The sequence below is a fragment of the Paramormyrops kingsleyae genome, chromosome 13 (assembly GCF_048594095.1).
Source record: "Paramormyrops kingsleyae isolate MSU_618 chromosome 13, PKINGS_0.4, whole genome shotgun sequence".
NCBI lineage: Eukaryota > Metazoa > Chordata > Actinopteri > Osteoglossiformes > Mormyridae > Paramormyrops > Paramormyrops kingsleyae.
The window spans coordinates 6,855,970-6,872,554 of NC_132809.1; the positions used below are offsets into that span (position 1 = coordinate 6,855,970).

Consider the following 16,585-nt stretch of genomic DNA (forward strand, 5'->3'; position numbering starts at 1 on the left):
TAGATATTTATATAATTTTTAAAGAGTATATATTTGCAATGAATGTGTTAGGTTTCATTACACCTGTTCACTGTTCTGTATATCATTACACCAGTGGGTGGCGAAAGTTCAACTCGTTCACTTAAAATATTCGTCCAAAAAGATCGAATTGTGCAATTGTAATCAAAATAAATAGGCTCTCCCCGAAGCAATGCGGTACTTTCTACCTCGCCGCATTATTCTTTATGAAGACGACTTGAATGAAAGTTATTTATGTAAATGAAAGAAAGTCAATCTAGGTCTAATTGACCAGCAAAGGAAACATTTAACTTGAGCCTAGCGCAAGCATCTCCGACTTCAAAACCGCTAAACCAGTTGGGTGACTACCTCCAGCACGTGACTGCACGCGCAATCACACGCACGCGCTCATTGAGCAGCGTTACGTACGCCAGACAAAGATGGCGGCCACGGCGGGGAAAGCAGCATGATTTGCAGGTGTAGAAGAACGCAACCTGAAGAATTATAGTATTATATGAGCGCTGGGAAAGCTAGCAAGATGACACTTTAGGGAATACATCCGTAGTAGTAATTCGTATACATTTTCTAAGTTTTCCCCGGAGGGAACGTTTTATTTTTTAGGCTTGGCGAAAAAGAAAACTCCCCAGAAGCATGGCTTCCCACAGTATCCAGGTAGCTAGCTATCCGAAACTCTCCTTCACTCCGTACTCGCGGGCTCAGTGCATTGCATGGCTTGGACAGCGACAAAAATGCGACGTCCGTTTTCCAAAGTATTTAACTTGTTGTGTATAGACGGTAGGCTCACGTGTACGTGCAGATGTAATGAGTAAGTTCGCGTCAAGTGAGGGGCAATTTATCCCGAATGACGGAGTCGGTCTTTACTCCTGTGTCGAGCCAGCGTGAGGCAGTAGGCCCGGCAGCCCGGCCCATTCATAATCCCTGCGAGCTCCTTCGTGGCACCCTTAAATCCAATTTACTCGATGCTGCTGTTTAATTACAGACCATACATTAAAGATGTCATCGGAGCTATTTTGTCCGTCGATTAGTTTAATGAATTGAAATTTCGGCGTTTTGGGACTGCCGGTTCTCCAGGCCTGACCGTCCCGTTCGCAGGGCTTTGGTGCTTAGCTGCCTGTTCAGAGTGACTGATATCCTGCTGCATAACTGGCATTTAGAAGGAAAACCGTCTGGTTAAAAGTGGTTATTAGCGGCGCAGGTGCCCACCCTCTTTCTCTGCGTGCCGCACCGAACTAAGCACATTTAAAGGCCCCCGAAGAAAGGGACTAACGTGTGTTCCGCATGCTCGAAACCAGCCCGGCGATTTCGTCTTTAATCTTAAATGCGTTGAAATAGCAGCAAGTCAACAAGATAATGGAATTGGTCTTCTCTGACCACATCATGGATGTTTAACGTCTTAACATTAAAACTTATGGACATTCCAGTTAATTACACCCGACCCTTTCATGTTTAATTTGATGGTTTGTGCATTTTATTTCTGTGATAGAAAATCATTTTAGAGAAAAGTTTTAGGTGATTAAAATGCCTCTTTACGTTATGTATTACATAACACAAAAATTAGAAGTTGCAAGTTTGCAGGTAAATATTCATAAATTTACAATGTAGAACCCTGTCTTCAAGATTGCTATTAAGTTTAGTTCAATATTCTCTTATAGTATGTACTTGCTAAAAGTCTATTAAAAATTTTAAAACATGAATGAAACTCTCTCCTTAATGGAGACTAGTTCTTAAACATTTGCTTTTATAAGCTGCAAATCATTTAAAATTGCAGCACTTTTAAATAGATATAACAAATGGACCTGAGGTAGAATGGCTAGTGTGATGCCGCTCTCTTGCTGCATTAAATTGTTTGCATGTGGAATGCGACAACGGTGACTTTATGTCTTGCACCGAGACATCATGCTGCTGGACCGAGAAAACAAGAACTTGAGCAGCATTTTCCAGAGTTTGTGTTTTTATTTACTTGCATGAAAATGGAAGAAGGCTGAGTGGTGAAAATGCCAAGTGCCGGTTATGTAAGTGATTGGTACCGCATGTGACTAAAAACGAGAGCCACGTGGCACAGTGGGGTGCTCATTCATGATTGTCGACGTAAGTGTCTGGAGTCATCGAAGGCCCAGTGTTTATAATTGGTTACCATGGAGATGTTTATTATAGGTGGTTGAGTGTTATATGAGTAGGGGGTGTGGCCAGGTTAGTGGACAGGAGGGTTTTGGCATGGTGGTCATAAGAACAGGGGTTTTGATATCTGCTGTGATTGTCTTCGGGGGTGGCAGGATATGTGTCATGCTGCCACTGGTACGTGACCTTCATATTGCTGCCCAGGCTTTTCCTGTCCTCCCTGTGAGTTTTGCTGTGGGGGGGAATAATTTAGCTCTTTGATTTATTTCTTGTCTGTGCTTTATGTGTGACCAAATGGCCCCTGGTTGGTGTTTAAATTCCAGTTTAAGATATGGGCTACCTGCTGTGCTCTGTGCAGTGACCCCAGTTTTTCTAGGATTTCAACAAGCGGATGTGTAGACAGAGTGCAATTTGAAGGGCTTCCTTAGAATGGGCTGTCAGCTGGCTGTTTACCAGCCCCTGGGTTCATCTAGGGATACAAACAATGCTCAGAGGTCTATGCTTTTGGGCAGTTATCCTCCAGCCCATAGTTGCCCAACTGACAGTAGATATTGCTGTTGATGGATGAGCAGGAGAGGAACCCAAATGTTTGATCCTCCATATGGGAAAGCAGGCCAACCTGCATCATCTGGGCTTCTTCACCATGGGTGGCCGATGCAGAACAGGGTAGATCGAACCTTGCTTTGAGATGTCCGCTGCTGTGGAAACTCCTCAACTTCTTTATTCATCCTGCAGAAAGTTTGTTTTTGCCAGTAGTGTCATTTTAGTTTTAATTTATATTTGACTATTCTAATTCGTGTTCTTGTTTAGTTGCAGTCAGTGTCACACAGTTGAAAAGTAGAATTATCTTTTGAATATGCCTGGATCTCCAGGTTTTGCTGAAGGATGCCACTGATTTCAGCAGCTTATTGCTCTTCGATATTTTGTCGTTAATTTCACACTGTGTCGATAAAACTTGTCTGCTCTGGAAACGCCGTTGGCTTTGCTCTGTGTAATGTGCACTTTGGTTAGTTCAAGTGGAACTCTAGTAAATGTTTGATCAGTGTTGTCATGATGGGTTCCTTTGTGGCAGCATTCTGCCCTGGGGCCTCGATTTATGTAAGGCTAATGAAGATTTTTTTTCTGTAAATAGCTTTCCTTTTTTTCTTTTTTTTTATGACAAAATGTACACAGATCATGCTTTGTGTAGCTGTATGCAGTATGAGTTTTTATCTTTAGGTCCGCACATACTTTACATGTTCTTGTCAAAGTGTGATGGTGGTAGCTTAAAATAATTTTTAGTAATTAGCAGGTGTTATTGATTGTCATTGAATTTAGGACTATTTTTCGTTTGTCTTTGATAAGTTTGCAATGTAGAAACCTCTTTCAGTTTCAATGTTATGGAAATCCAAAATAGGTGCTTAAAAATTGCTTGTTAATTGGTGATTCCAGTTAGTGTTCCTCTTGTATTGGGGTTATATTGGTGTGGCATAAATACAAAGTTCAAAGGAAATTGCTCCTTAAGGCATAATAAAGTCTTGCGTTACATGGGGCGAGTGTCTTTCAGGTGAACTGTGAATGACACTCCTCCGTAGTGGTTTTACAACCCGACTATAATGAGTCCATATGTGAGCATGTTCCAGAAGCACGTGAGCTGCCTGTAGTGACCACAGTTGTGCTGCATGTCTGTGACTTGACACTTCGCCTGAAGCAGTGTTGTCACCCTGTAGGGCAGCCCGCCTTTGTCTGCCAGTGCATTGCAGGCTGGAGCTGCTGGCCTCTGATAAGCCAGACACCGGTTTCAGAAGGCTTTCTCTTCTCTGCTTTGTCATGGTGACGAGTTGAAAATTTTTGTGGCAGCATTCCAAACCCCCCCACCCCCCCACCCCCCACTGTGCCGGGCGTAACAGTCAGGAACGGTCTTATACTTATGAGTTTTTAAAGAAATAAAAACTGAATACATCCTAGTTTTTAATGTTATGGTAAGTTCTGATTTGTTTGTCCTATCTGTTCTTCAGTACATCTTCGGGGAGTTCAGTCCCGACGAAGTCAATCAGTTCTTCAAGACTCCCCGGTGTTATGTTCAGGTAAAAATGAAAAAAAAAATTGCTACCTTTGTTCGCATCTTATTTTTGTGTGCCAGTGCCTTTCTAAAATATTAATGGAAAAACTCCTTTAATAATAAAGGAAACCTGCATGCAAACGTTAGGGTGTATAAGATCTGTCTCCACTTTCACTGTAACTCACACTGTGCAAAACACTAACTTAGAGGGAGCTTACAGCTTCCAAAACAGTGCTTAAAGTTGTGGTCATCTGCTCGTCGAGTGCCTGGGAGAGCTCTGGGTGTTCTTATATTTCTGAAAGAGATGGGCAGTAAAGGACCTCCAGCTGAATAGCTAAGGAGTCGCTTGTATTCCAGGCTGTGTAAAGTGCAGCAGTGTGCTGCAGATTCCCGAGGCTTAAACATGTCGGCATTAATGGCATGGAGTTGTGTAGTGTTAGTTGTCCATTTTGGATATTCATTCTCAGAAATGGTCCTCTCGGTGCCGTGGTTAATGTTTTTTTGCCCCCCCCCCCCTTTTTTTTTTTTTACAGCTTCCCCCATTCTCCGACAAGGTATCCTGCGTCACAAAGCCCACAGGTATGACCGCATGCCGCCTTCTTTCAGAGTGCAGTGCACAGATGCCCATTTCTCTGTGCCCTTTGTACTCGTGATTTCACCATGATGGTCATGCTTCACGCTCGGGCTGCTGTCATTGTGGCTGCAGTTAGTCTGGTTAATGTGGGACTGAAGCTGCAACCATCAGACACTCTCAAACTAAGGAACTATATGTGATGCAGGAATCTGTCCTTTAGCTGTGTAATGTACCATAATATCACTGCATAACTGTCTCTGCTCAAATCAGTGGTGTTTTAGAACTGAGATCCAACAAAAATCAGTCTTTAAAAATACTGTTATTGGTACTGTATTCTCTGTATTCCTGCTGAATATGTCCATGTGTGCCATGTATGTATTCAGGAAGTTACTGTACTCCAGTGCCAGTCATTACGGAGTCAATGAGACGGCAGGTTTGTGGTGAGTCGGCTGTCCGATGCAATGCCTGCTTGCCGCGAAGCTCAGCCTCGCGTTCTGCAGCTGGTGTTTTCCTAATCTGTTCTCTGGTTCTCGCCTGTGGGATCTGTGAGGCTTTGCATGCTTAGATGTCTTTAGAGCTGGTATATGTATTTTAAAAGGTCCAGTTACTTGTCTGCACCTCTCCTTCCTAACAGAATGACCTGTGCTTCGCTGGTCAGCTTCAATCCGGCAGGTGTTGATTACTACTAAGTAATGCTCAGCTCAGCCTTACATTTAAAAAAAGAAAAGATGCTTGACTCACCTCTCCAGGAGAATTGATTTTTAGTATTAGCTAAAATTGGCGATGGGCAGTCTAACATTTTAAGTGGGTCCTTCGGCAATGGGTTTGGGTCTTCGTCACATGGTATACACTGACCTTTAATAACTAACTGCATCTTTGTATCTTGCAATGCCTTAATTTTGCCTGTAAATGCTTATATTCTATGCTTCATTCAGATATGTTGTTATGTAAATGTGTGTCAGGCGGCATCAGTTGTAAACCCCGAATGCCCTGTAATGTGATTAGTTACGGCGGAGGGTTGAATATTTGTATAACCTGACTTATTGTTTAGGCTACCGTACAGATGGTGGCTGTTCTGGGTATAATGCTAAACTTAAAATAACCACAGTGATGTCTCTATAATGCAGAGAAGCTGCATTATATAGTGCAGGGGTCTTCAACTCCGGTCCTGGAGAGCTACCGTCCAGTAGGTTTTCTATCCTACCTGGCTTCTGATGAGCCTCACCTGTTCTCAGGTAAATACCAGGAACAGGTGTGGCTCATCAGAAGCCAAGTGGGACAGAAAACTTACTGGATAGTAGCTCTCCAGGACTGGAGTTGGAGACCCCTGATATAGTGAATAACAAGCAAAGGAATATGCATAGAATTAAGCAGAATAAGGCAGTACTGAAAGGCAGGTTTTTGTAACCTCTCTGGGTAACTGACTCCCTGGAAAGGTTCACTCGGGCCTCTGGTTAGGGTCCTTGGCCATGACTGCTCTTGGCTTCTCCTGCACAGGTGGTGGCTGTGACCACATCAAGTTTGGCGTGGACGAGGTGATGGATGCCGAGGGTATCAGGATGGGTGATCCGGCCTGCAAGGTCTCCAGCACTCTCAACCCCCAGGCTCCCGAGTTCATCCTAGGCTGCCAGCCGGCTCAGAATGCCCTGCCGACCCTGCAGGGGGCTGACGCCTCTGATTTCAATTTGGCGGACGGCTCGGACCCCCTGCTCCAGTCCCCGGATGACAACCAGCCGTTGGGCAGCCTGGCGCAGCGGGAACGCAAGAAGAAGAAGAAGCGACCACCCGGATACTACAGCTACATGGAGGGGCCCAGTGGTGCGGCCAAGGCCACCGGGGCAGTGCTGGTGAACGGGCACACACCTGTCAGTCCTGACCACCAGCCAGAGGACATGGTGATGGAGGCGGGCCTGAGCACGGAGTGCTACCCTGGGGGCGCAGAAGCTTCCTCTGGGGCTCACAGCCGGACTAGTGAAAGTCCGGATGAATCATCCTCGGACCCCACGGACGGCGCGGCCCCGTCGCCGGACCACGACGTTGTGGCCTCTGCCTCGTGTTCTCACAGCCACCAGCTGGCTGCGGCCCCCAGGACAATTGAGCGGCAGTCGGGCCCCCCAACCCTTGAGAGCCCTGAACTGCTGGGCAGTGAGAGGGAGAGCCCAGGTCCCTCCTCCCCTCTCCCTCCTGGTGCTACTGATGAGGCTAACAGCACAGTCGACGGGACGTTGGACAGGCATGCCGAAGACTGTGGGAGCCCGAATGGGGAGGTGCGGCCGGGGGCACTACAGACATCGCTGTCCGTCCCTGCTGTGTCTCCGGCCCCCCCTACTAGTGCTTCTGCTGCCAACCCGCCCAAATCCTGGGCCAGCCTCTTTCACAACTCTAAACCCCTGCCCGGTGGGCCGCAGGCATTTGTGCAGGTGAAGAACGTCCCGTCCCCAGTCCCTGCTGCCCAGGTCCCTGCCCTGGCGTCGGAACAGGTCAACGAGGTGGACGAGGGTCCTGTCCATGTGTCTGAGGACCCCCTGGCCCCCAGGCTTGCAGGTGATGTATCAGCTGGGGTTCTGATTTATAGAACTTAATGGTTCTTTTAAATTAACTGAACAGAATGCATCAGCATAGAGCCTTGTTTTCCAACCTTGTCCTTGGGGACACACAGACAGCTCATGTTTTTGCTCCTTTCCAACCCCCTGCCAGACTGTTTGCATTTTTTTCTGGGAGGGGTGTCCCTGCAGACTGAGTTGGGAAACCCTGGCATAGAGTACAGGTTTGGTTTCAGTGGGAGAACTTTGGATGTGGCTGTCGGGCATTGACTCTGTGCTCTTGGAGTTAACACTTTGCAACACTAGGTGGCACTAAGTCTTGAGTTATAGGCTGACCCTTTACCTTTCTGATAGCACTGCTTTGCTGTGGAGCCTGTAGCTACTGTTTTTTTTTCCTTTGGATACCTGTTGTGTGTGTGGTGTTTTTCTGCTGTGTGGTTTGCCTACTCAGCAAAAGGCAAATATGAATTTTTACACGTAATTAGTACTTTTTTCACTCAACAACAGGTTGTTTGTCCCAAAGCTGAACACCACGGTCTTAGTCACTTTTGTGTTCATAATTTCCTAGAAGTTCTTAATGACTAGCATGTGGCTCAATGGGCTAAGCCTGTGTACCTGTAATCAGAAGGTCGCCAGTTTAAACCCAGCCTCAGCACATCTGCGGGTCTTTGAGCAAAGCCCTTAACCCCCAGCTCCCTGGGCACCCCAACAGGTGGCTGCCCTTCACGAACAACTTATTCTAGAAAGAGCAAGTTGAGGGAGACATAAAAATTTCCCCACGGGGATCAATAAAGTATCAATTATTATTATTATTACTAAGGCAGTGGTTGTTTTAAGGCTCTTTGAATGTAAGTGGGCCTGACCGCAGCTGATTGTCGTATTCATTGTAAATATGATGTCAATGCCGGCATGGTTTGGCTTTGCAGCTGTATCCATTTTGGTGAGTCTTTCCCTTGCCACCAATCCAGTGATTCTTATGCTTTCTTCATTCCAAGTAGTAAGATGTATTTTGTATCCCATAGAATTGATTGAAAATGTGAAGTTGATACACAAACCGGTGTCATTGCAACCAAGAGGACTGATCAACAAGGGAAACTGGTGCTATATCAATGCTGTATCCTTTCTGTTCATGCGTCATCTGTCCTTGGATACCTCCCATTCCTGAAACATTGTTTTCCTCTTTCTTTTGCTGTCCAGTGAGTATGATTGTGAGCATACACTCTTGCAGTGCTGGCAGTTATAGCGTGATGCTCGATTATTCTGCATCCTCTGCCTCTATGGGTAGTCACTGAGCGTGCCGTCTGCGACATGTGCGCCATGTGAGTAGTCAGGCCAGCATTGGGTCTGATGCCAACAGCTCTAACAAAACTGCCCAAAAAATCTGGCAGTTACTCTGGGTGTTACTCATTAGCACCCTTGATGAGAACAATTGAAGTTATTATTTTTCTCTCTTTATAGTGTCGTTAACTGACTGAAGATAAAATTAGCCTTGGAAAAAGAAGTGGTTTCTGTAAACATTGGCAGATGTTTCCTACAATGTCCAGCTTCTTTGCTTCCTGGTTGTGCTGGCATTTTCCTTGACTCCTTCCCCAAAGACCCTGCAGGCCCTGGTTGCTTGCCCCCCCATGTACCATCTGATGAAGTCACTTCCTGTGCCGAATGAGACTCAGCGGTCCTCCTCATCCACGCCCATGATCAACAGCTTGTAAGTGTTCTGGCCCAACTCGTGCAGCTTCTAGTCAGCCCCACATGACCAGGGAACAATTGCACATGGGTTTTATTGAGGGTGTTAGCTTGAATGAGTTCAGTCTCGGGTCTGAAGCAGTGCTACAGTAAAATAGTGTTTTAAGACAGGGTAAAGGATGCATGCTCAGTGTTGCTTCAAAAAGGTGATTGTCACTCACTGTCTGTCTCTTTGCAGTGTTCGACTAGTAAATGAGTTCAGCAATATGCCTGTGCCGTCCAGGGCTAAACAGCAAGGTGAGCACAATATGAGTCTTCCTTCATCAGGTCTTCACTGCATCGTGCAGCGCTGACCATTATACTTCTCGCTGCTCTGTTCACGTAGCTGCTGGAGACAAAATCATGAAAGACATTCGGCCAGGAGTTCCCTTTGAACCCAACTACATTTACAGACTCCTCACTGTCATTAAGTCCAGCCTCTCTGAAAAGGTAAGTCCCATGCGTCAGTTTTGTGGGTGTTTACTAGCTGGCAGTACAGTTCCTCGGTGATGGCTTCCTGTGATTTTTAAGCTATGTTGCTTTGTTGTTCATGAATGCCCTGCTTGTTGATCCTCAGGGTCGACAAGAGGATGCAGAAGAGTACCTGGGCTACATCCTTAATGGCTTGCATGAGGAGATGTTAGCTGTAAAGAAACTCCTGTCTCCGCCAGAAGAAGGTCAGCATTACAGATGTTTTCTTTCTGAACACATTCCTTGACTTGGCACATCTTGTCACTCCAACATATGGCTGTGCCTATTCCTCTTTACATTTTCTGAGTTAGTATGAATCATAAGGCCTGTATTTAATGAAAGTCTCACCTGTGTGAGCAGAGGTTTCCACCTTGAACGGCCCAGAGTCCCACTCAAGAGCCAATGAGGAGACAGCAGAAAAGGATGTGGAAAGCAGCGATGACGAATGGGAGCAAGTCGGCCCCCGCAACAAGACTTCTGTAACTCGGCAGGCCGACTTTGTCCGCACCCCCATCACGGACATTTTTGGGGGCCACATCAGGTGGGAGTTTCTGGGCACTGCTGGCTTTGTGCATACGTAATGAAAAAGCAGAGATGGCACAGTGAGGAAAAGAACGGTCAAGAACATACAGATCAAATGAACTGTGGTGTTCTAACAAGAGAAGCTTTTGACTCTAAGGGACACAATTATGCCAACTTGGTCTTTTGGAGTGGGAAAAAGGCCAGTTCTAATTACAGGGGAGGCAGTTTAATTGGGTTGTAGTTGATTAGTTTTGGGCGCACCGACCACTTTCGTAATTAGAGGCGAAAGTAAGTTCAGCTGGGGTCTGTATGCGTCATGGAGAGAAGGCACAGCTTGTAAGATAGGGAACTGGCACTGAAAAGATGTTTGTGTGCCCACCCTGCAGGTCAGTGGTGTACCAGCAGAGCTCCAGGGAATCGGCCACGCTGCAGCCATTTTTCACCCTGCAGCTGGACATACAGTCTGAGAAGATCCACACTGTGCAGGAGGCACTAGAGAACCTGGTGGCCCGGGAGTCTGTCCAGGGTTACACCACGAGGACCAAGCAGGAGGTATGGATGGTGATGGCTCCTCTATGGACTATAATAGACTCTTCTCTCACCAAAGTCTGCCAGTCCTGTGTGATGCTGTCCTTCCCAATCAGTTTGGTCCACACCCTCCGGCCTTAACGGGCCTCACTCCTGCAGGGACCAGTGGATTTCCTTTTCAGGGTTTGGTCTTGCTTTACAGATTGAAGTCAGCCGGAGAGTGACCCTGGAGGAGCTCCCTCCCGTGTTGGTTCTCCACCTGAAGAGGTTTGTCTTTGAGAAGACGGGAGGCTGCCAGAAGCTGGTGAAGAACGTCGATTACCCTGTCGACCTTGAGATCAGCAAAGGTATGAGCAGGCCGTCAGCATCTTCAGCCTGTAAGTTGTGCTTCTTTATTTTAAAGTCCGATACTGCTGACTAGTATATATTATTAATTCCCCTTTACGTCTTTGTAGAACTGAGCTAAAGCCTTTGTTTATTTTACTCCTTGTTAAAGAAGTAGTAGTGTTAAGTTTTTGATTTGTTTGTTTCTGTTTTGAAACCTGAGCCTGGATTCTCTGAGTAAGGATTCCTGTAGTCCTCACACTTTTACTACTTTCAGATCTTCTCTCACCTGGAGTGCGAAGTAAAATTTTCAAAGGCCAAAGAACCTACAGGCTCTTTGCAGGTTTGTGGGTTTTTTTTGTCTGGTGACTTTGCTTTGGTCATCTCTTTAGTTTTTGTAATGCTTTCAAATAGGGGTGCAACGATTATTCGACATTGTCGACAAAAATCGACAATAAAAATAGTCACCGACGAATATGATTGTCGATAATTGTCGCCAGACGCATTTTTAAACAGAGTTGTCCTTCCTTTATACTTGTGCAATACTACCGCTTTCCAATAGACTGCACCAATACACCACACAGGTGAGATTCGCTCTTGCGCAATAGCATTCAGCAACAGGTAGAAGAATGGTGGCCACAAATCAGGCATCGTCGCATATTAAACGCTCTAAAGACTCAAAGGCTTTTAATGTCCGAAAACAAAGACGAGATCTACAAAAGGGTGAATAGCACGGACTTCTTGTCTGGCGTATCTAATAATAATAAATAATAATAATAATAATAATAATAATAATAATAATAATAAATAATTATAACAACAATAATAATAGGGTATAATAATAGGCTAGTAGTAGTATATTTTACATTTTCAAAAAGATCAGAATAGAACGTATTTCTGTTTGGAAGTCGGTGGTGTGTCATGAAGTGTCTCATTCGCTAAAAATTTAGCTAATAAAGGTCAGAAAACAGTGTAGAAAACCCATTGCTTAAATAAAGAAGCCAAAACTCTGAAGCTCAAGATTCAGGACAGTGGCTCCGATGTCGCAAGTGCTGCGAGAGCTTATGCTCCCTTAAAAATAAATAACAGCAGTTTAAGTCAGTTTTCTTGCTGTTAACAGAGGAATGGCAATGGGAAGCTGCTCTAAATTTCCCGTATTTTGGGTCAGGATCTTGGGATCTTTCAGCCTGCTTTAAAATGAGTTTTTATTTGTAAACATAGGCTATATAAATAGCTGATATGACAAGAAATTACCATGCATTTTAACCCCTATACCGCAAATGAAGTACGAATTACCATATACAGGTTAAAATGCATGATAATTTCTTGTCATATCAGCACAAATGCACATAAAATACGTATTTGCACTGTCACAGCAAAAGATTGCCGCACGTATCGCTTATAAAAGGTGAATGCGTACTTGCGTACCAGTTATATGCGGCCCTGATTATAACAAATATTGTATCAGAAATTCGGATCGGTGCCGATCCAGACCTATTTGATGGATCGGGTATCAGCCATGTGTGACCAATCCACATCCTATGCTTACTTATTTAGTTTTTGGCAATCTCTAAAAAGAAACCTCCCATTTCGTGTTAAATCTATTTGCACAATCAATCGCACGACAGCTCTTTCCCATTTTACATGTGTTGTTTTGCGGCATTGATGTCAAACAATAACCTCATGCTAAATGTAAAAGCTGGTAGCTAAATAGGAGCCATTTTATAATTATGCAATTTATAATCCGATTAGTCGACTAATCGTTTTAGTAGTCGATGACTAGTCGACTATCAAAATAGTCGTTAGTTGCAGCCCTACTTTCAAACTTGATGAGCCTCCCCCCCCCCCCTCCCCCGATTGATTATCTGTGGTCCCTGTAGCAGAGGGCTCAGTAACATGTAACCTCAGGAAAGTGGGCTTTTTAAGGCGTGATTGTGCCCAGCATGGCCAGACGTTCTGGTAGGGGCTCCCTCAGGCCTGTCTGCTGTTTGAGGATCGGTGGTCCTATTGGCTCTGAAGGTGCCTGAGCCTATGGGGACATCTTCCAATGTTCAATGAAATCGCAGCCTTCTCTCTGGAACCTTGAATGACATAAGAACATAAGAAATTTACAAACGAGAGGGGGCCATTCAGCCCATCAAGCTCGTTTGGGGAGAACTTAACTAATAGCTCAGATTTGCTAAAATCTTATCTAGCTCTGATTTAAAGGTTTTAGCTTCCGCTACACTAGCAGGAAGACTATTCCATACTCTAACTACACGCGGTGTAAAGTGCATAGCCATTTGGCTGAACAGCATCCAGACCCGTTAGAATCTTATAGACCTGGATCATGTCCCCCCTTAGTCTCCTTTGCTCAAGGCTAAACAGATTCAGCTCAGCTAACCTCTCCTCATAAGACATTCCTCTAAGATCAGGAATTATATAAATGTAACATTAACCAGTGATGCTAGTTAAACTGATTGGCCTATAGTTTGCTGGATTACTTCTATCCCCTTTTTTGATTATGGGCGTTATATTAGCATGCTTCCAATCTGAAGGTACCACACCCGCAGATAACGATTTCTGGAATATTAAAGTTAAAGGTTGGCAAATAATATCCCTCATCTCTTTTAAAACTATAGGTAAGATGCCATCAGGGCCCTGTGATTTATTTTGAGTTTAGCTAGGCTTAGTACCACGTCAGCCTCAGTTATACATATATTGGTCATAGGCTATGCTGTATTCATACTAATTGGTGGTAAGTTACTTGTGTTCTCTACTGTGAACACCCGTGAAAAATAATCATTAAACTCATTTACTATATCAATTTCATTTTCAATTATAAGGCCCTTACTATGCTGCAAATTAGTGATTTCAGCTTTTAGAGTTCTTTTGGAGTTAATTTTGGAAGAAACTTTTATTGTCATCCTTAGCCTCCAATGCAATTTTTCTTTCTACATCCCTCTTGGACAGACTGTTATTTTTTAACTCTACCTGTAGACTTAGATACTCCTGCTTAATTTTGAAATAATTAGTTATTTTCCAGTTGTGGAACAGAGCCCTTTTCCTCCTGACTTTATTCTTAATTTCCTTAGTAAACCACCTTGGTTGTCAATTTCTATATTTATATTTGCTGGAAACAGGTATGAAGTCCTCTTGCACTTGCAGCAATGTGCTTTTAAAAAATTCCCATGCCTCTTCAACTGTTTTGCTATTTAACTCCGTCCAGTTTACAGTTTCTAGTTTCCGTCTCATACCATTAAAGTTAGCCTTCTGGAAAAACGATTCAGTTGTTCACATATATGGGAAGTGAAAAACATTTGTGCAGGTTAAGTGTAGAGTAACAGAAGTGCTATGTCCTGACATGCTGTCTGTGGATTGGCGTTCACCCCCTGGTGGGTCTTCCCTGTTTTCTCCCCATGCAGTTGTTTATCACCACGGGAACAGCGCCACGGGTGGACATTACACAGCGGATGTCTTCCACATCGGCCTGAGCGGCTGGCTGCGCATCGACGACCAGCTGGTCAAGGTGATCAGCCAGCAGCAGGTGGTGAAGCAGGCTGCAGAGCGCACCGCTTACCTGCTCTACTACCGTCGTCTCGACCTACTGTAGAGCCGCGCCCTCAGCCTCCTCCTCCACCTCTTCCTCCTCCACTCCACGTTTTCCTAGTAAACCAGCTTTCTGATCTGTCTTGGCGAGAAAAATGAGACTCTTCCGGGAAAAGCTGCAGATGCTCTCTTCGCTGTGTGTGGCGCTGTTTGATTTAATGTAGGTTGTTGGAAGAAGGGCAGCCAGAGCGATGCTGGGGGTTGACTTCGAATCTCTTCGGATCTTAAAATCGAATCTCATTTTCTAAAACGCCGGCCTCCTCTGGATGGCAGCTTCACCAGAGCCCTGTTCCCGGTTAGGCTGAGCCATGCTTCTGTTCCGGTTACTGGGAAGAACTTGGGCCTTTTTGTCTACCTTGTTTTTCCAAGGACTCTTTTGCCTTCTAGTAGGTCGGTCTGAATATGCAGCTTTTAACTTTTTTCCGCAGGGGCCTCGGCACCAGCAAATGGAAACGTGTTTTTTGGTTTGAGTCCCGTGTCGGGAGGCTTCCCATTCTCACTCCCTCCTGATTTGTCTCTGCTCACCTTCCCGGCGCTTCTAAACCTAAGTAATGTTTGAGCCATTCGAATGACGAGGGCCCGAAAAAACGACTACTTTTGAGAAGATCCCTGGCGGTTTCTGGGTGTAGAGTCAAAATAAAGAATTTTAAACTAACTTGCTTTAGGGTTTGAATAAAGATATGCACGTAAAATTTGGGGGTGGGGGGAGGAATTGGGAACATATCGATGTGCAGATCCATTTTAAAGTGATAAATAAGCAATTGTGTGATGGTCACTTTATACTGCTTACTGGGGAGTGTACATGATGATGATATTTTTCGATGTTTTTTTCCTGCGTACATGCTGGAGAAATCCAACGAAGACTGGCAAGTACTCTTTACAGATGTCTACCTTTGGTTGACTACAGCATTTCTCCTGCGCCATCTCGTCAACTTACTGTGCCGTTTTGGAAGATTTTCCTTCAGTCGCTTCCAGGAATTTAAGAGACTTAACCCCCTCCCCCACAGTGTCGACCTGACACCCCCCTCCCCCCGCCCCCCCTCCTTTCTCAGTCCTCCACACTGCGGGCGTGTACTCCGCAAAGCGGACGCGGCAGGTTCGAGGACTGGGTCTGCTTTGAGTAGTCGTTTAGCTGAAGGGGGCGGGGACGTACCTGACTTCCCCTCTGGAGACCTTAGACGCCCTGTGGTAATTGCACACTAAACGATACAAGTGGGATTATCCACAATCTTGCTTTAGTCATTTGGTTAAATTGGACTTTAGTTAAAATTTGTTTGACACTTGTGTGTTAATTTTTGACTATGAATATATATATATACATATATATTTTTCTGACATTGTTCTTGGATCCAAAGTGGTATAATTTTCCCACAGGGCGGCAGAACTGGAAATAAAGTTGTATAAATTACCACCCCTTTGGCTGACCGTATTTGATGCACCTTATTCCAAGACTTTGTACTTAACTCTTAGCGTTCGAATGGAAATGCGGTGAGTTGACTGTATCTGCACTGTGGTTCTGGGGTAAGAGAAAGTGCATCACTAACCGACTGCCTGTAAGCTGTTTACTAATTGTTTATGTTCCTGGTTTTTTTCGGTTTTATGTCGAGGTGTTTCTAAATTCACCTGATTGGACGTGCATACACGGATACGCATTGTGTTCAGTTGGGCATCAAACTAGATCATGCCTGTTAAGAATTTATAATGTAGGGTAACGTGACAAGGCAAGAGGCTGGAAAATATACATTATGTATAAAGTAACAAATCTAAGCTCTCAGTTAAAGGCAAGCTTTCTATTAATACATTACTAATTAAAATTATATACTTCAGTCATCAAAATGGTGAAATTCATTCACAATGGAAAGCAGAAGCTTATTAATACACCTGTGATCCCCAGTCCGCAATACCAGGCTCCCACTTCTATCTTACTGCTGTATGGGAAGAGTTATCCAGGTTACTCTAATTCGACGGGTGTCTACCGTTATGTTGATGATGCTAATCGTGCGGTGGTGTTAAGCTGTTTTTTTTCTTCCCCCCCTGCTGATGTCACGGTGCCTCTAAACGCACACGGCAAATGCAGTCAGTCCGAAGCGGATCCCCATCCGCTTCTCTTAACAGGTGTGCCCTCACAATTATGTA

The 16,585-nt window shown here is 44.7% G+C and overlaps 1 protein-coding gene across 2 annotated transcripts; it reads left to right on the plus strand.

Moving 5' to 3' along the window:
* Positions 1 to 392: 392 nt before the first annotated feature.
* LOC111857425 (ubiquitin carboxyl-terminal hydrolase 10-like) lies at positions 393 to 15,857 on the plus strand. Of its 2 annotated transcripts, XM_023838280.2 has the most exons (15): positions 394 to 669; positions 4,134 to 4,202; positions 4,711 to 4,756; positions 5,135 to 5,191; positions 6,249 to 7,295; positions 8,317 to 8,408; positions 8,890 to 8,999; positions 9,216 to 9,274; positions 9,363 to 9,466; positions 9,594 to 9,693; positions 9,848 to 10,028; positions 10,396 to 10,561; positions 10,740 to 10,884; positions 11,139 to 11,204; positions 14,266 to 15,857. In XM_023838280.2, exons 1-15 carry the CDS (start codon positions 649 to 651, stop codon positions 14,451 to 14,453), a joined length of 2,451 nt encoding a protein of 816 aa, XP_023694048.2. In that variant the 5' UTR covers positions 394 to 648; the 3' UTR covers positions 14,454 to 15,857. The 2 variants fall into 2 exon arrangements, with proteins under 2 accessions (XP_023694049.2, XP_023694048.2); XM_023838281.2 differs by lacking the exon at positions 5,135 to 5,191 and having other exon boundaries at positions 393 to 669.
* The last annotated feature ends 728 nt before the right edge of the window (positions 15,858 to 16,585 follow it).